At 36.3% G+C, this 20,624-nt stretch overlaps 1 protein-coding gene across 2 annotated transcripts in view; it reads left to right on the top strand.

Annotated features, from left to right (window-relative positions):
* The first annotated feature begins 2,405 nt into the window (after positions 1 to 2,405).
* Positions 2,406 to 20,624, top strand: part of crb2b (crumbs cell polarity complex component 2b) — a 29,884-nt gene continuing 11,665 nt past the window's right edge. The window contains exons 1-4 of one of the 2 annotated variants that reach the window (XM_058390107.1): positions 2,406 to 2,620; positions 16,341 to 17,033; positions 17,645 to 17,840; positions 19,958 to 20,097. In XM_058390107.1, coding sequence (XP_058246090.1) covers positions 2,494 to 2,620; positions 16,341 to 17,033; positions 17,645 to 17,840; positions 19,958 to 20,097 — 1,156 coding nt within the window. In that variant the 5' untranslated portion in view covers positions 2,406 to 2,493. The remainder of the gene's footprint in view (positions 2,621 to 16,340; positions 17,034 to 17,644; positions 17,841 to 19,957; positions 20,098 to 20,624) is intronic. The other variant, XM_058390106.1, reaches the window with a different exon arrangement.

Here is a 20,624-nt window from a genome sequence, read left to right as displayed (position 1 = left end):
TTACTGTATTTCAGCAAATGTAATGATTTTTGGTGACAAACCTTATTTTGACTCAAATTCTGAAAATATAATTTTAAGTTCAATAATACACTGTGGGCAAATTCACTACCCTTTCGTTACGTTTGGGATCATAACATCCACTATATTAAACTGCTGTAAAAATATCAGATCATATTTTTTCAACTTTTTTTGCTTAAATCAGTTAATCATCCACAGTTCTAATCAAAACTACTAAATGATTTTAAAAAATCCAGGATTTTAACTCTTTAAATGCCAACAAATAAACACACATGAAGTTGGCATTTAAAGAGTTAGAAAATATTTGGTTTTGATCAGAACTGAGGTTGATTAACAGAATTAAGCAAAAAAAAAAAGGAAAAAAATATTTATCTGATATATTTTTACAGGAGTTTAATTTAGTGGATGTTTTCATCGTGAACATAACAAACCAGTAGTGTTTTCAAACAATGCACAAGGGTTAAATTCGAATTAGCCATCATTAATGAAGTTCTCTCTGCTATATTCATTGCCTGCTTGTCCTATGACTTATGGAGAGAATAAAAAAGCATATTGGAATGTGAAGGGAAAAAAACTATTAAGCTCAGATGATAAATTATATTGTAAGAAGAAAAAATAAGAAAAATAGTATAGCAGCTATTTTTAAAAAGACACTTTATTAAGAAAAAAAAAACCTTTCTCACTTTTTTCCACACACTATCAGACCACTATCAGACACTATCAAACCTCTTTCATGTATAGTGATAAAGAGTAATACGCATCCAAAGTCTCACTCTTACACATTCCAAATATGTGTGTAAGAGTGTCTTTAAAGTGCATGAAAGACTTTGAGAATTCAGCATTTACAAACAGACCAGGCAAATAAGACCTGAGCCAGGAAAAAGCTGCCTTTCAGCTCCAGTAAATATTCTAGAGATTCAGTGGCATCAATGGTAACATTAAGATAGACAAACACAAGCACAGATACCCTGATAGGTGCTTAGTATTGACCATTTACTCCCAGTGCTTTCTTACTTAGCTGCTGATCTACAGCCTTTTATAGGATCTTAGACATATATTGGCCTACATTTTGAGAGCTGATATATACCACTATAATCATAATTAACAGTAAAGTGGTACTTTATTTACTGTTGAACTCTAGTTAAGGGCAATTTTTATGGAACATTTTGAAATTGTCACAGGTTAATTTTTTCTTAATCTTGATACATTTTATTTGCAGAAGTTGTGGTTGCAATGGCAGTTTGTCCCTTCACAACATCATCTGTCACTTGCCTTTGTCATAGCCATACAAGGATATCACAGTTCAGGGGATCACCCTTCAAGATAATAAGATGTTCTGGTAAGTGTTATTCTGCTTTTCTGTTGGGGTTTGGTTGGGGGTTTGGGGTGGGGGAAGGGTTAAGGATAAAAACATAACGAATGTTCTTTACAATGCTCCATGCTGAAAACAATACCCCAGCATCACCCAAAAATGTATTTAAAGGTAGACTTATCTTCATCTTTACTTTACCACTCTTCAGTGTATAATAATAGATTAAAACCAACTTAAAATTATATTTGTACTACACTGAGTTATTTAAAATATTTGGAGCAACATATGTGTATTTTTTGACCTCATGTTCTACTTGTTTGAGTAAAATATCTAGCACACTTAATGTGTATTACATATCTTCTCAAAAGAAAACCACCCTACAGAGTTGTTAACACACACACTCAGGAATGCAGCATACAGCCTGGACCCTCCTAGCCTGTAGATCATTTAATGGATGATGGGGAATCTTTACACTGTTGGATAGTGTATAGTGGTTTAATTAAAGCACAGTCACACCCAGCTTAGCATTGTGTACGTTTGCCTGGGTTAGATTCAGTGGAGGTCTAAACAGTGTGATAGAGAAGATCAAATGGGCATTGGGGAAAAGGGGGATAAATCCTAAGCACACTCAGAGCCTGTCCTGTAAATTAGCATGCATATACCAAATCTGGCCTGGACTGCTCAGAAGACTAGTGTAATGGAGAAAGATATGGCATTTTGTCAAATGTATTTGCTGTAGAAACACACAACTGCTACTTGTTTACTGGATAAACTTGTTTACTTTGAATAAGTATGTGAAAGCGAAAGCTTTATGAAAGCTCATCAGTGACTGAACAAATGTTGTATTAATTAGAGAGTAAAATGTGATGCTTCAATTTTATTTATATTCACTCTTTTAAAAGAGGACAATACAAATATGTAACATGAACGACAAAACAAAAAGCTGTACATCTGGTAGACAAGAGGAAATGTATTAGAATTTACTGACTTTTATTAGACATCCTAGTCCACACCAGAGTCAGGTTAAATTACTCCAGTCCGTATATTACCTCTGACCCTAACGGTGTAAGGCCCATCCGAATACAATGCGGAGGCATGGGACACTCTCACACACCCACAACTTCTGTTCTCTGTAATGAAGAAAGTCGGAGCTAGCCAAGGAGATGCTGAGGAAATATTTTGAGCGCTGGAATTATCAGATGTGGAAGTCCCAGGAGGCCATGGAGTTAGGACGATCATATTTCAGAAGGCCCAGAGCGCTGCTGCTCACAGTGATGATGTTCAAATGGGGTAATGGCGAATTAAAAGCTGGATTTGCTGTGTAATTAGTTCTATAGAAAGTCCGCAACCTGAATAATTATATATTTGCTGTTAGAATAAAATGGTTTCACGAAGTTTAGAGATACCGCGAATCAATATTTTAAGGTCTCATGTGGTCGGATTTCATGTAGCTAAATTAATTTCAGTACATATCCTACATAACTATTTTTTATTGTTATAACTGGTTACCAGCTTATACTTCTGTAAGTTACACATAAGGATATATCCACCTATTTAGTTTATAACACACAGTTGCATTTGGCAGGTGTGTGTTGAGACGTAAAGCCGATATGGGGTGCGAGCGGAAAAGATTACCAAAAAGAGAATGGATTGACAAATCAGTGTGTCTGAGCGTGTTTACTTATGTATAATATGGTCCTGTACGATATCTCATGATTCATATTTGTCTATTTAAGCAAGTGAAACGACACGATGCATGGATGACTTTTATTTTGAGGACGCTGTTGTGGTTGTGGATCATAAACGCTTTTCTATAAACTGTAATAAGGTTCAACGCACTAATTAGGATTTAGCCCACATTCATTCAGTCTGACTCTTTTAAATCTTTAAATACTATCGTAAGCCTGCAGGTAAGAGACATACACAGTTGTTATATATATATATATATATATATATATATATATATATATATATATAAATAAATAAATAAATAAATATATATAATTATAACATATATATATATATATATATATATATATATATATATATATATATATATATATATATTCGCATCACAAAAAAGATGCATAGCCTACCTATAAACAAAGCAGTTTCATACAAAATTTCAAGACAGTCCTCAATAACTTAGCTGAAGCTGTTCTTAGGTTACTACTGGGCATCTTAAACGCACAATTTCATCAAAACACCTCGATAATTTAAAATTTAAACTTTTAAAATTTAAAACTTTAAATTGTATACAATGCAGACCACGCATGCGCCTGATATTATTAAAGCGAAAAAAGGAGATTGTAGTTTGGCTAATATTTTTTGATTTCGCAGTATCTCTAGTCATGAATACGTATGTGTGTTGGAAGGATGGGGTGAATTGTGCATTCTCATTGGCCCATTTCTGCCTTTTTTTCTACGAACGAAATTCGGGGATTTTCACAAGAACTGGCAACACCATAGTTGCACGTCGCCATGGCAGCCGGCGAGTCTTTCGCGCGCACTACTATTGTCTTTGGATGAATGGCAGGGTAGGTAGTCTCTCTTAGGAGGGGGTGTCTGAGACGGTTGTGTTGTTGAGCATGTCTGTTTCCTTTATCCGACACTGTGAGGCAAAACAACCGTTCTAAACATCTAATTAACTTGTGTGACTGCACTTGGGGCAAGAAGACAGTTATGCAACTGTCAAATATTTCCTTTAACTCATACAGCAAATTTCACAGTGTTTAATTAATTCTTGGATATTTTATTTATTTCACGCAGTTTTTTTTAAATAGAGAACAGTAAATATTAATTTACCCTGAATATTTTGTCTTATAGCAAAAGCTCTAGGCAGCACGGTTGTACAATGGGTCCCTAGGTTCTATCCTAAGCATGAGTGACTGCCTGAGTGTAGTTTCTGTGAACGTTTTCTCTTTGTCCATGTTGATTTCCGAAAACTCCCAAGAATAAAATAAAATGTAATAACTGAAGTTTTCACAACAGTAAACCATGCATATTGATGTTTGTGGTATGTATGCATGTAAGAATAACTCATCACTGACAACTGAAAAAAAACAGCAGCAGTAAATAAAGCAGCACTATAATTATGTTGTTATTACTTTAGTTACATTTTGTATAGCCAAATTTATTGTTAAAAAAAAACATCATCCAATATTCAATATGTATCTCATAGCAAAGAACTTAATGTAAAAAGTGCCATCTGAATGCTTCAGATTTCTAGTTGTTTCTCTTAGGTTTAATTTATGGCTCTTGCAAAATTGTATCAGGACACTGATAATTATATGTCAGTAATATATGAAGTGTTACAGCAAAGGAAGTGTCAGCTGAGGAATTCCGTTAGCATGATTTTTTTTTTTTTTTTTTTTTTTTTTTTTACAAGAGACACATGCTTAAGATCCTATTTAAACTTCTGTAGAAACCATGCACACATGAATTACACTGTAACCTAAATGTGCATAAATGTTTTTGGTGTCCATGCAAGGCCTATTATTCAGTGATTAAACTGAAAGCATATTATTTTATTATGAGTTACTTATTAACTACAGTGACACAAATAGTTAAGGCTTCTTGTTATGAGAATGAGAAGGAAGTCTGGACTTGTGTTTAAGTGTGTTTAAGAAGTTAAATTACATTCCATATTCCTGGAGCACATCTCTGCTACTGCTATCTGTGTTTTAAAGCATACATATAAATTAATATTCAGTTTTACTTCTGCTGTACACAGTAGTGCCTTAGTGTTTCTCCTCCTCACACACTGGCTCAGATATGTATTTTCCCAGCTGGTTATCAGGGACCACTGACAGGCCAGAGGGCATCAGACCTTTGTAGAATTCAGATAACAAAACAGTAAATGTAAAATGGATAAAGATCATGCTGGACCCTAACAAAAAGATGGAAAAATATTTGAGTTTGTGGTTACTGCCACTAAAGTTTGGATGTGAATGTGGCTACAGGTCAGGCCACACGTTTACATGTACCTAGGTTAAAGGGTTAAAGATATTCAATCTCAGTTTTTCACATCTCCACATATTGCAAGTTACTATAAATTTCCTTTAGCAAAATATTTGGCACCTTGTTTTTAAACAGTGGATTAGCATCAGATTTGTTTAAGCTTTAATTTACTATATCTGAAGTCCAGTGCATCAAAAGTTTATAAACATCAGGTTGTCTTGTTAAGTTCGTTAGATTCCAGAATTGTTATTACTTTGTTGTGCTTTCTTCTTTTTGGCCAATTATCGTAAATCTTTATTAATAAAGAGTGCACTAGTGGCTGTATTTATTCACTTTTTCCCTTGATAACATAGGAAAATCTAAGCCAATGTCATAAAAACAGACTTCCACAGGTCTAGTTCTAAAAAACTGAAGGTTCCACAAGCATCTGCACAATAACTGTTGGCAAAAAAGAAAAAAAATGTGACTACATACAATGCAAAATTTAAGAGCACAGAATTGTGGCAGATTCTCCTTGGCAGAACCATCATCTACATACAAACATGTTATTTTGACTTAACATTAACATCAGCATTATCCTATGATTATATGTTTCTGTCGTGATTAGTGGTGTTTCTGTCAAGAAAACAGACTAGGAAGGTTAGATGCAAGTGGAGGGCTAGTTTAATCCAAAAAACACAGTGCAATAAATGTAACAATTCACAGTGTGGGTGAATATACAAGTGCAGGAGCACACAAAGACAGGTGATGCACAAAACTCATGAACACAGTCACACAAAAATGAAAATATAATGGATAATTTAAATTACTGGAACATGGAACACAGAAAAGTCCAAATCTGGTACCTAGTTTGTGAATGAAATGAACAAACTGGCAATTGTTCATCAACAAAATGACAATTGTCATTTGTGAAAAAATGAACTAGGGCTGCAGCTATCGATCATTTTAATAATTGAGTATTCTACCGATTATTCCATCGATTAACTGAGTAATCGGATAAGTGCTTTTTCTTTATTAAAGAGGAATACTGAATATGCAAGAGAAAATAAGACAGGTCTCTTAAAATAAACAACTAAGTTGTTTCCTATTTACAAAAATGAAAATAAAATCTAAACCTATTTAGTGCATTTAATTGACATTCAAAATGCAAATACAAAAATATAAATTAAAAAAAATTTAATTACTTCAAAAGAAGGTAAAAATAGTACAACCTAAAACAAAATAATAGTAGTAATAATAATAATAATAATAATACCTAAACATTTATGTTGTGCAACTTAATTTTGACGTTTCAGTCTAACTACAGCTCAAGCAGGACATAAGCCTTTACTGTCTTCCTGGAAGACTTTGTGGCTTTTGTAAGAGACAAAAATTAGTGGACAGGAAGGTAACTTGGAACAAGAACAAGAGTCCATACACATCAAATTTCTTAACACATTTTCCTGTAACATGAAATTAGAGTTATTTGGAGAATAAACCCTCGTAAATGTCTCTCTACATACTGGTGTGTGTGTGTGTGTGTGTGACAGAGAGAGTGAGGCTATCAAAATGAATGACGCTTAGGCTTTTACAAAACTTAGCTAAATTAGGGACATAACCAGCCATCATACTGATTTACAGTCTTAAATAGTCACTACATGTAGACACAATCCACATACATATATACCAGCCTTAATTCTTAATTTCAGCTAGCAATCATATTAATTTAAACTAAGTGCGAACGTTCATATTGATTTAAGCTAAGTGTGAAGCTTGTGTCGACTCCGTGGACTTAAAGCGGCGACTATATGTTTTCGAATGAGATATTAACACGGTGAAGTTAGTTTGCTATTTGGACATTAGACAGACATTCAGAAGTGGTATTTTAGGGACCGTTGACAAATTTCTGTACGACTGAGATGTGGTATTTGTTACTTCTGGCTACATGCCCCAGTTATTCTAATTTCTTCTTAAATATACATATGCCATGCGTCATTGCATCATTGCATTACAACTTTTGTTAATTTATTAATAATAATTTAATTAATAGATAGTATTAATTATGCATCATGTGAATTCATTTGTATTTATTTATTTATTTATTTTTTAATGAAAAAAATCACTATTCCTTCAATAACTTCTAGGTAATGTGACCCTGTGACCCAAAACTAGTCCCAAAATAATCTAATTGGAAACCCCCACGAGTTATACCTCTTCTTATCCCAAAATATGTCTTCACTGATTTTTTTTTGTCGATGGTCCCTAAAATACAGTTTCCGTATGTCCAAATATCAAACTAACTTCACTGTGGTTTCAGCCCTAAAATGAACAAACTTCTTAAACAAACAAAGACCTACTGATTCACTGATTTTTTTTTTTTTAAATCTTTGCAAATTTATTAAAAATAAAAAACAAAAAAAATCACATGTACATAAGTATTCACAGCCTTTGCCATGACACTCAAAATTGAGCTCAGGTGCATCGTATTTCCACTGATCATCCTTGAGATGTTTCTACAACTTGATTGGAGACCACCTGTAGTAAATTCAGTTGATTGGACATGATTTGGAAAGGCACACACCTGTCTACATAAGGTCCCACAGTTAAAAGTGCATGTCAGAGCACAAACCAAGCCATGAAGTCCAAGGAATTTTCTGTAGGCCTCCAAGATAAGATTGTATCAAGGCACAAATCTGGAGAAGGGTATAGAAAAATTTCTACAGCATTAAAAGTCACAGTGAGCATACTGGCCTCCATCATCTGTAAATGGAAGAAGGTCGGAACCACCAGGACTCTGGCCAAACCGAGCAATCGGGAAGTAGGACCTTAGTCAGGGAGGTGACCAAGAACCCGGTGTTCACTCTGAAAAAGCTCCAGCATTTCTCTGTGGAGAGAGGAGAACCTTCCAGAAGAACAGCCATCTCTGCAGGACTCCACCAATCAGGCCTGTATGGTAGAGTGGCCAGACGGAAGCCATTTCTCAGTAAAAGGCACATGACAGCCCATCTGGAGTTTGCCAGAAGGTGCCTGAAGGACTCTCAGACCATGAGAAACAAAATTCTCTGGTTTGATGAAACAAAGATTGAACTCTTTGGCCTAAATGTCTGCAGGAAACCAAGCATTGCTCATCACCTGGCCAATACTATCCCTACAGTGAAGCTTGGTGGAGGCAGCATCATGCTGTGGGGACGTTTTTCAGTGGCAGGAACTAGGAGACTAGTCAGGATCGAGGGAAAGATGAATAAATACAGCAAGGTACAGAGACATCCTTGATGAAAACCTACTCCAGAGCGCTCTGGACCTTAGACTGGGGTGACGGTTCATCTTCCAACAGGACAATGACCCTAAGCACACAGCCAAGATAACAAAGGAGTGGCTATGGGACAACTCCGTGAATGTATTTGAGTTGCCCAGCCAGAGCCCAGATTTAAACCCGATTGAACATCTCTGGAGAGATCTGAAGATGGCTGTGCACTATCACTCCCCGTCCAAACTGATGGAGCTTGAGAGGTCCTGCAAAGAAGAACGGGAGAAACTGTGCAAAAGTAGATGTGCCACACTTGTAGAATCATACTCAAAAAGACTTGAGGCTGTAATTGGTGCCAAAGGTGCTTCAACAAAATATTGAACAAAGGCTGTGAATACTTATGTACATGTGTTTTATTTTTAATAAATTTGCAGAGATTTCGAACAAACTAAGATGTATTGTTTGTAGAATTTTGAGGAAAATAATGAACTTAATCTATTTCAGAATTAGGCTGTGACATAACAAAATGTGGAAAAAGTGAAGAACTGTGAATACTTTCCGGATGCACTATAGCTTGACAGAGACAGACATAGAGAGAAGAGAGAGAGAGAGAGAGAGAGAGAGAGAGAGAAACATTAGATATGCTTGTGATCCTAGTTTAGCATAGGTTAGCATAGTGGTGTTCACCCCTTGAGGATGAGCTGCCTTGAACCACGCTTCACTGCTCCACTCCTGCCATAATGGCTGCTTCTGGAAGCATACAGGCTTTGTACGATACTTTGGTTCCCAATTTTCAGGCTTTGGTTCCCTACCTTACTAATTTCCTTGCCTTCTGGAGTGTGGTCAAAGAAACTTTAGAAGAGTTGGAAAGAGCACATGTAGGGACTTGCTCCAACATTGGTGCGTCCCATTTTGGTGCCTTGCTGGTAAGCAGATTCCCCTAAGAGTTTACAATGAGATGGATCACCTGAGCCCATTTCCATTGCTGGCATCGGCAGACAAGTGACCAGTGTTGTGAGAGGATTTTTACCTTAATGCCAGGTCAGCAAGCTGTTTCCATTGCTCCCTCATCACCTACATGTGAGCCATAAGTGCGCTCGACCAATCAGACGCTCTTGCTGCATCCACTGTAGTCAAAGATATCTGTCACAAATGGAGAGACAGATGAAAATGCAGTTCAACACTTTTACTAACAGCAAAGGCTGAGAAATACAAAAAGTTAAGCAAAACATCAAAACATTCATGGTTAGGCGATGAGCAAACAGAATACGCTAGGCAGAACAAACTTGTGAATCGAAAAAAGATCCTAAAAGTATGTACTTTCAAGGTTAAGTGTGTGAGTCCTGTATATATGCTATTATACTGATATACTGTTATACTGAGAGTACACTGTGTTCAGTATTTGTGAACAGGTGTGTGTGTCATCAGTAAGATGGTAAACTTGAATAAGTCTCTGTCGTTGCTGGGTCCATAGTCCATAGCAGCCATTTTGGTAGTCCACATAGTACTCTGGGTAGTGTAGCTAAGCATTGTTTTTGGTAATAATGTGACACAGGGGAGTCTGCTGGGTTGGTGTTCTGTGGGAAAAGGGGAGGTTGACTAGAACACAGTGAAATGATGGGAAGGTGTGTACCCACTGGCGAATTTTCCTGGCTAAAAAATAAGGCCTACCATGTTTGACAAGAAGTGTGTCTCTTGGCATTCTTGATATACACCAACTTGTTTGGCCCACGTATATTGCAAAATGCAAGGCCTCATCCTACAAAAGAAGCCACGGCTCAGGGGCTAACGTTAAAAAAAGGACAATAACTGAAAATATTACTGCTGAATGAAGCTTTGCAGGCACAGGTTTTGATGGGTAAGGGTTAGAACTGACTTGAATGCTTCCCTTAGCTGTTCAAAAGGCTGGGCAGTGGATTGGTTACAGAGTTTTTTGGAGACTTTTTTGAGCAAGGCAGTGAGGGAAGCTGAAGACCTGGATGAACTTCTGGGATAGCCCCAGGAACTAATTCCTTGACTGTGATGGGTATGGGACCACCTTATGGCAGTTACCTTGTGGCTTTATCGTCACAGCACTCCAGTTCTGTAAGGATATCTTGGTTAAGACCCTGCTGGTATCCTTTTTCGAGCACAGGTTCATGCTAGTAGCTAGGGTGGGTGATGTTAGCATGAACTCTGATTGTGATCTACCTTGTAACATGGATGAATGAAGATGGTTTTTGACTAAAGACAGTTTGGAAAATGAATGCTCTTACCTGGTGTTGGTCACAGGCAAAGTCAAGAAAATACGAAGAGATATGTCCACATTAGGGAACACAGACTGTAGGTTTTTCCTCCTCAGGAGCTGAAGCAATATTTTAGTATTTGAAAGTTCAAGCACATAGCATGAACAAGAACTCAAGTTTCGTCAGGCACTGTGCGAGTGGCTGCTTTAACTTTGTTGTGTGGGTATCGTCTCAACACGCACATTTACCAAAATGAATTCTCCCCGCTACTTAATTTGCTGGAACTGTTTAATATCATTTGTATTTAAACCACAATTATTAAAATGCGTGTAAATGATAAGCTTGCATCATAACAATGCAACACAATATTTCAACTGGGCTATTGCCCATGGCCCACCCCTTAAGGGAATATATAAAGTTTGGTCAATAACAAAAAGCAATACACATTAATCAAGTTAATCAAAGTCGGTGGTGATAATGATGACGCTGTGTTTTTATCTGCTCCATCATGTGCCCGGCCCCTGTCCACTTGCTGGTCGTCAACTTCCACTCCATCATAAGCCTTTGTAAAATAACCTGATAGCTTTGGTATTTTACTGGACATGACAGCTGCCTCTTTCTTTCTACAAAGCTAAAGAAGCTACACTACAAACACTGCAATGTCTTAGATTAGGTTAGATTAGGTTAAAGGGTTTTAGTAAACTAGACTTTAGTTTCTAAATTGTAGTGGAATAAGTTAGAGAACACTATTGTTTTTATAGTACTATGTAATAGTCACATCTACAGAAGTAAAGGTTCATTGAAAATAAAGCAAGCTTAACAATGTTCTAAAAAGTACAGTTTACAATAAAATAAATGCATTTTTCATATGTTATATGTATTATCTGTTCTAAGCATCTCAGAAAATTTGTTTCCAAAATTCCAAATTCTCCTTTTGCTCTATTAGTGCTCTATTACTTATACTTCTCTTACATTTCTTATTTTAATGGCTGTCAAATCAATCAAAATTATGAGTAATGTTCTAAAACAAACATTCAAAAAATCTACAAAAAGAAAACAAAAATAAAGAAAAAACAGAAAATCCCAGGTGTGCCCATAGGCTTTTCACACTGTTGAACATTGACCCCTTAAATGTTGTGTAAGTACACTACTGTGCAAAAGTTTCAGTCAGGTGTGAAAAAATGCTGTAGAATAAGAATTCTTTCAAAAACAGAAGTGTTACTAGTTTATTTTTATTAGTTAATAAATGGAAGGTAAACAAACAGAAATAAATCTAAATCATATCTGACGTGACCACACTTTGCCTGCAAAACAGCATCAATTTTTTTAGGTACATTTGCACACAGTTTTTGAAGAAACTCGACAGGTATGTTTTTCCAAACATCTAACCACAGATGTGGATGTAGTCTTCCTCAAAACTTTCTGTCTGTTCATGTAGTCCCAGACAGACTCGATGATGTTGAGATCAGGGCTCTGTAGGGGCCAAACCATTTTTTTCAGGAGTCCTTGTTCTTCTCTATGCTGAAATTAGTTACCGTTAATCCTGACCAAATCTCCAATTCCATTTGCAGAAATTTGGCCCCAAACGTTCAAGGAACCTTCACCCTGCTTCACTGTTCAATTCAATTCAATTCAATTCAATTCAATTCAATTCAGTTCAGTTCAGTTCAGTTCAATTCAATTTTATTTGTATAGCGCTTTTAACAAAGAGCATTGTCTCAAAGCAGCTTTACATAAGAAACAACATAAAAAATCAACAAACATATAAACAGACAAACAGTCCTAGATGTTATCCCAAGTGAGCAAGCCTGAGGTGACTGAGGCGACTGTGGCAAGGAAAAACTCCCTTAGATGGTATGAGGAAGAAACCCTGAGAGGAACCAGACTCAAAAGGGAACCCATCCTCATTTGGGTGACAGTGGAGAGTGTGATTATATTGTGCATTTATGTGTAGTCAATTGTGTGATGCCGATACAGCATGTGTAGAATATTATGTAAATTAATAAGGAGGTTGTTGTCATCCACATAAGGCTGACAGCGTTGCTTTGAATACCCCAGTCCTCACAAAGCAGAACCCGGCTGGAGCTGGTCCATCTCCGGATGCCACTGGAGCCAGCACAGTCTCTGTATGCCTCGGGATGGGTAGAAGAAGGGAAACAATGGAACAGAATTGTGCATTTAATCAGATGTACTGGAGCACAAGGTTATGGGATGTGTTAAATGTATGCCAGGCTAAAGAAATAAGTCTTTAGTCTACGTTTAAACTGGGAGACTGTGTCTGAGCCCCGAACACTGTCAGGAAGGCTATTCCAAAGTTTAGGAGCTAAATACGAAAACGCTCTACCCCCTTTTGTGGACTCTGATATTCTGGGAACTACCAGAAGTCTGGAGTTTTGTGATATTAAGAAGCGTGGTGTATTGTAACATGTTAGAAGACTGGCTAGATACGTGGGAGCTAAACCATTTAGCCACTTTGAACGTAAGTAGTGCTAATTTATAGTCAATTATAAACTTAACAGGTAGCCAGTGCAGGGATGATAATATTGGGGTTATATGATCATATTTTCTTGACCTGGTAAGAACTCTGGCGGCTGTATTCTGGACTAACTGTAGCTTGATTATTGAAGATGCAGGACAACCATCTAGCAATGCATTACAATAGTCCAGTCTGGAGGTCATGAATGCATGAACTAACTTTTTTGCATCAGATACAGATAAGATGTTTCTAAGCTTGGCAATATTTCTAAGATGGAAGGCTGTTTTTGTAATATTGGAAATATGATTTTCAAAGGACAAGTTGCTGTCTAATATTACGCCCAGGTCTTTCACTGTTGAGCTAGTAATAATAGTACATCCTTCTAAATGCAAGCTGAATTTTGAGTGCTTCTGTATACTGGTTTTTGGACCAATAAGTAATATCTGTCTTATCAGAATTTAGTAATAGAAAATTATCGGTCATCCAGTCTTTAATATCTTTAACACACTCAGTTAATCTAGACAAATTAGATATTTCATTTGGTTTTGATGAGATATATAACTGCGTATCATCGGCATGGAAACAAATCCCATGCCTTCTAATGATGTTACCCAATGGAAGCATGTATACCGAGAAAAGCAGAGGTCCTAAAACTGATCCTTGTGGGACCCCGTATTTCACTGGCACTACACTGAACAGTTCTCCATTTAAGTCTACAAAGTGGTATCAATCAGACAGGTAGGATCTAAACCATTTTAATGCCTGTCCCTGCATACCTATGTGTTTTTGTAAGCGATCTACGAGAATGTTATGATCTATAGTGTCGAATGCAGCACTAAGACCAAGTAGGACTAAAATTGAGATGCAGCCTTGGTCCGAAGCTAAAAGCAAGTCATTTGTGATTTTAACTAGTGCGGATTCTGTACTATGATGTGGCCTATAATCTGACTGAAATTCTTCATGGGTATTGTTTTCCTGTAGGAAGGAGCATAATTGAGCTGACACCACTTTTTCTAGTATTTTTGATATAAACGGAAGGTTTGAAATAGGTCTGTAATTTGATATTTCATTAGGGTGTAGTTTTGGTTTTTTAAGAAGAGGCTTAATAACTGCTAACTTAAGAGATTTTGGGACATGACCTAGATATAATGAGGAGTTAATAATATTGAGAAGAGGCTCTCCAGCTGCATGTATCACTTCTTTCAGCAATCTAGTTGTTGATTTAGCTGTGGTGATAAGTTTAAATACTGGTAAAGCATTGTAGCTTTAAATGTAGCGCTTTAGGCTGGTCTAGATCACTGGATGCTGTCAAAGGTTGAACATCCAATATTTTGTTCCTAATACTATAAGTTTTTTCAGTGAAGAAATTCATAAAGTCCTCACTACTAAACTGTGCTGAAATACTGTAAACATGAATTATTGTACTGCTCTCTAGAAGTACTAACTGCCTCCTGCTATCGCCAGATACTTTAAATTTTGACTCATCAGTCCAGAGCACCTGTTGCACCCCAGTACTTATGTATTTGTACATACTTGAGTCACTTAGCCTTGTTTCCACATCAGAGGTATGGATTTTTGTCCACAATTCTTCTATGAAGACCACTTCTGGCCAGACTTCTCCAGACATAAAGCTGTATCAGTTCATTACTGTGTTTTAACCTATATGTGAAATTGATGACCATTAGCACCTTGGTATACCTGGTATAATTGGTTAATCATACACTTGACTCTGATCCTACAAAATCCCTGATTTTTCACCAAATTTTGATTGATTTATTTTTTTTTTTTTCACTTATTAAAAATCAGCAATTAAAATATATTGTTTTAAAAGCATTCTTACAGCATTTCTTCACAGTTGCTTAAATCTTTTGTACAGTACTTTTGTTCAAACAAAAGACCTCAAAAGTGTTGCTAAAATGCTAAAATTAAAATCACTTGGTTGAACATCTCACAACTAATAATGTTAAATCGGCAATAGGTCAGTGACATGATTGGGTATAAAAAGTGCATTCCAGAGAGACAGAGTCTTTCAGAAATAAAGATAGGAAGGGGTTCAACACTTTGTAAAGGTCTCTGTGGTTCTTTAGTTGAACAATTAAGAATAATGTTTCTCTACATAAAATGGCAAATTAATTGGGGAAGTATGCAAGGAACAAGGCTGACAAGGGGAGAAAAGAAGCACAAAAAGCTCAGGTGGTAGGCACGAGGAGAATCCAAAAAGCGGAAAGGGAAAACGAATCTAGAAATCCAAACCAGGTCAGAGTAAATAATCCACAGATGGAAAAAAAAAGCCAATGGGAGAGACAAGAGTGTGAGTTGAGGGGAAAAGCAGGGTCAAGAACAAAAAACATGGGATAGCGAGAAAACTGGGCACAAAAGGCACACAATAATCAAGCAAAGAGGAAAAGTGAGGCTATATAAACAGGTAGCAATGAGGATTATACAGAACAGGTGTGTTACACTTCCACAAGGAGGGAAATGAAGTGAGGTCCAAACTCTGGACTGGAATGTGGAAGTGCGATGCTGGCATGACGCGTGATACTTAGGAGCACACTGGAACATGGAAACCTTTGTCAGTGAACACAGTTTATCTTTGTATCCACAAATGTTAAAAACTATAACATGCAAAGAAAAAAAAAAAAAAAAAAAAATTTAAATCTATTTGGAAATCATGGATATCATCTGGCTTACACATTCTACTACTACAGCATGGCTCCATAATAAAGAGTCTGTGCGCTCCTAATGAAAACATTTGGCACATTATGAAAAGAAAAATATGAACTGTTGAGCAGCTGAAACCTACATGAAGCATAAATAGGAAAACATTTCACTTTCAAAACTATAGCAATTGGTTTCCTCATTTCCTAGATGCTTAAAGACTGTTATTAATTGAAAAGGTGATTCAGAAAAGTGGTAAAAATTCCCCTGTCACATAAATTGAATAACTGAATTTATCAGTTTCAATATTTAATATTTGTTTTTGTTTTTTTAATATAGGTTTTATGTAATTTGCTATCAGTGGTCAAACTCGTTTAAAATGGGGCTATGCTATCAAATTAGATTCTTTGTCAATATTTTTTCATTATGATAAGGTAAATGACAACTACAACATTTTTTTCACAGGAATATTCTGCACAGCAAAGGCAGACATATGTTTGTCTTCCCCATGTGAGAATGGAGGCACATGCATAGAAGTAATGGCTAACTATACATGTTTATGCCCAAAGGAACCACTTATTTATGTGGGTAAAGACTGTGAGCTACTGTATGATGCTTGTGCACATGTCAACTGTCATAACTGCATCAGCACACTGGGAATAGATAACTACTTCTGTCCCTGTCCAGCGGGCTTTGGAGGCCCTGATTGTACACGTACCTTGGACACATGCAAGAGTAATCCATGCACTGGAATAAAGAACCGCTGTGTGGATGCAGTTAATGGATATTCTTGTCACTGTCCTAGTGGCTACAGTGGTGAGGACTGCAAAACTCATGTGATGGACTGCTCAGATAATCCCTGCTTACACAATGCAACCTGCATACAGGCATCACACGGCTATGAGTGCAAGTGTGGTCGTGGCTTTCATGGGACCTACTGTGAATATGACACTGATGAATGCCTGTCACAGCCTTGTCAAAATGGTGCGATCTGTCGTGATGGGATAGATGTGTACCACTGCTTCTGTGTGCCTGGATTTCAAGGATACAACTGTGAGATAGACATTAATGAGTGCGCATCCCAACCATGTGAGAACAATGGAAAGTGTATTAATGGGAAGGACCATTACATCTGTGAGTGTCTGATAGGGTTCACAGGTAAGTATGCTGCTGAATTTGTAGTTTAACAGTTAACTTGTCAAATACAACACTGTAATAAACCGAAGTATTATGGTAAAATTGATCGTAGTTAGTGTAATTTCTTGTAATTTTCAACTAAAAATATTTTTCAATATTATGTTTGCTCATGTATATACAGTATATGTATAAACCCAATTATATTACACAATTTAGATTTAACCTGGGAGTAACATGATAAATTTACTTTTAAAAACTTTCTTCATAAACAAAGTGAAAGATTATTTTAATCTGTCAGATTGACCCTAATTTATGATTAAACTAAATGATGAAAGTCTGGACACCTGACCATCTTGCTTGATTGTTCTAAAGTTAGAATCACACCATTGTATAGGATGTCTTTGTATGCTATAGCATAACCGTTTCTCAATTATGCAACCAAAAAGCCATAAAATAAACAGCTATATATTTTTATTTGGTTTAAAAATTAACCATTAATTAATTTTCTATTTCTTTATAATTAAAGTTATTTAATTAAATTTTATTAAATATTAAATTCTTATTAAATATTAAATTTATATTATATTTTTCTGTATGATTTGATTTTTTTTTTGAATTTTTTTTAATTGCAGGAGTAAACTGTGAGGTCGAGATCAACGAGTGTGAGGAGACGCCATGTCAAAATGGGGCTACATGCCATGACTATGTAGGGCAGTACATATGTGAGTGCGTGTCTGGGTTTGAAGGCATCAGCTGTGAGATGGATATCAATGAGTGTAACAGTGTACCATGCCTCAACAATGGCTCATGTATTGATTTGGTGAACAGGTAAGTTAGTTGGTCCCAATGAAAAGCTGGCCTGTTTTATTTAAAAAGCTTTAAAAGCCATTTTGGATTATTGTAATCTACTATATTGTAATCTAAATTTTCTATGATACATGAGCTGTGCAAGTAACCTAGTGAAAATGGTTAAAATTCCTTCCTGCTTCACAAATGATATCAGATTTAATGTCTGGTATTTAAAAATTTATCATCTCCTGGTATGTGAGGTATGTGTCTTGGGATATGATGGTGATGTACAGTCCCTTACATACTTTTGGAAGGGCTGTAAACCAGACTTTTATTCTGGCAGCTATGAGGATTCACAGTCAGTTAACTATACTTAAATTATGTGTGAGCTGGACATTTACTAAATTTAAGTTTAAGTTTCATTAAAGAAAAATATTTTACACAATACTTTAGTGTCATGTCCCCTGGTTGTGGGATCCCACACTCTCATTGCCCTGGTTCAATTCCTGGGTTAACTCTCAGTGCTGGTCCCAGTCCTGAATAAAATTAGAGGGTTGTGTCAGGAAGGTATAAAACCTGTGCCAAATCAAATATGTAGACCAGATGATCTATCATGGCAGATCCTGGAACAACAACTTTAATGTCATGGAGAGGCAGATTTGATATCTGTAAATAAATTCTCACACTAAATGGGATTAGAATATGGTTATTGGATGATTATCATTCCTTTTTTTATTTCAGCAAAACATAAAAGCTTTAGATGATTGCACTTTTAAATGAAGCTACTAATAACAGCTACCGTGACTCACCCAATGTAGGTTCCATGTCTCTTAGAATGACTCAAATCTATCATGCACTAATCTGTCTAGAAGAAGGTCAGCTTTGTTCATTAGTAAGCCTCTAAAATGAGAATCCATCCATCTTTTCAACCTTAAGAGAGTCTTAAGAGACCTTAGGGTCTGTATGCTGTCACACAATTCCTTATAAAATAATTATATGAATTGCCAAATTGTAAGGACTCGCTGGAAGCGTGAGTATCTGAATCCATATGCAGATATTTATTGAAGACGGCAGGCAGAATCGTAAACAGGTAAGCAAGCAAAGAGTCAAAAACCGGAAAAGCAAAACACTGGCGATCAAAACAGAAACAGAAACCGGAACTCGTAATCAAGGCAAACAGGCAAGGATCATACACATCATAGACTGATCAGGCAGAAATCAAGGCTTGGTACGTGACACTCGGAAACGATACTTCGCGTACAATAGAGGGAGCACGCTGCTTAAAAACCCTAGAAACCGGAAACCAGGTGTACACAGTCAATATTCGGGCGAGGGCTCCCTCTGATGGTCTGGACTAGTATGCACAGTGACACAAATAAACTATAGTTAAGCAAAAACTCTGTTGCCATTCAGTTCCTGCATTAAACGACTTAAAATTTGGAAGAATGCTGAGCATAGAAAATCTCTATACTGTATTCTGAAAATGTAAAAACTTTTGCGCACATTTGTAAACATATTTCATAGTTACTTTTTAATGATTAATTTCAATCCTGATTCCTGCAGATATACAATATTATCAATATTTATGTACATGGTTCAAAAGAATACATTTTGGACTGAATATTGTCACTATGGTCACTATGGGCAATTCTCCAAGAGCACCTTTTGCACTTCTTCTTTTGTTGTTAGTTTCTCTTGACTATGCTTACCTTTTTGCCAATTAGACTACTATAAAACACTATTTAAGTGTTTTTGCTCCATAGCTTCATCCTTACTGTGAATGTTTTTTGTTACTTTGGTTTGTGGTAATCATTTAGATTATTCCTCAGCACTGTAAAATAAATCTGTCTGCACTTTCATCTGCCTTTGCCCCATTTCCTGACAGCTATATGTTATTTTACATGAGGCTAAATAATATTTTTATATAACTTATAGCTGTCAACAGAGCAAGAACTATGAAGTATAAAAATGAATTAATTAGCCTACTGGGTTGGCGGTGTCAGGCATTTAGAACCACTCTGTTCCATAATTGTAACATGGATCACAATGGTTCTTACTGGGGTTCTTTCTAGAGCTGCAATTCAGTTTGAGTGAGATTTAATGTACAGACGGGACAATGGAGTATCTCCTAGCCTGGATTTGTGTGTGAATTTCAGGTATGAGTGTGACTGCAGTGGAACAGGGTTTGCTGGGTCTTTCTGTGAGGAGGAGATTCTTGAGTGTGCGTCTGAGCCATGTCAGCATGGAGCCACATGCCATGAGGGAATTAATCAGTACACCTGTCAGTGCTGGCCAGGTACCCTACTGTTTTGCATTTGTTTTTTTTGTGTTTTTTTGTGTTTTTTTTTGTGTTTTTTTTTTTTCATTTTGATTTTTGTTTCATTTGCTATAGCATTTGGTAAAGTATAAAAATTATTTTCTCATGTAGTCATTTTATATACAGTCATGGGTAAAAGAAAGTACAAACTCCTTCAGTTCTGTGTTGTTATTTATAAGGCCCTAAATAACTATTGTATGTTCCTCACCAACTATAACCAAAGAAATAACCTCAGATGACAACAAAACAAACATACAAACATTTAATATGTATTTTCCCATAAAAACCATGTAAAGAACAAATAAGTTCATCCTATAATTCAGTAACATATTGAATGATATTTAGCAGCAATAACATTAATCAGTTTCTCACATTGTTTTGGAGAACTTTTGGCCCACTAATTCACTGCTGCAGTTCTTTGATGTTTGTGGACATTCATTTATTCACAGCTTTCTTAAGATCTCACCATAGCATCTCCAAAGCATTGATGTCTGGACTTGACCATT

The sequence above is a fragment of the Hemibagrus wyckioides genome, linkage group LG05 (assembly GCF_019097595.1).
Source record: "Hemibagrus wyckioides isolate EC202008001 linkage group LG05, SWU_Hwy_1.0, whole genome shotgun sequence".
NCBI lineage: Eukaryota > Metazoa > Chordata > Actinopteri > Siluriformes > Bagridae > Hemibagrus > Hemibagrus wyckioides.
This window is presented reverse-complemented; position numbering and strand designations above follow the sequence as displayed.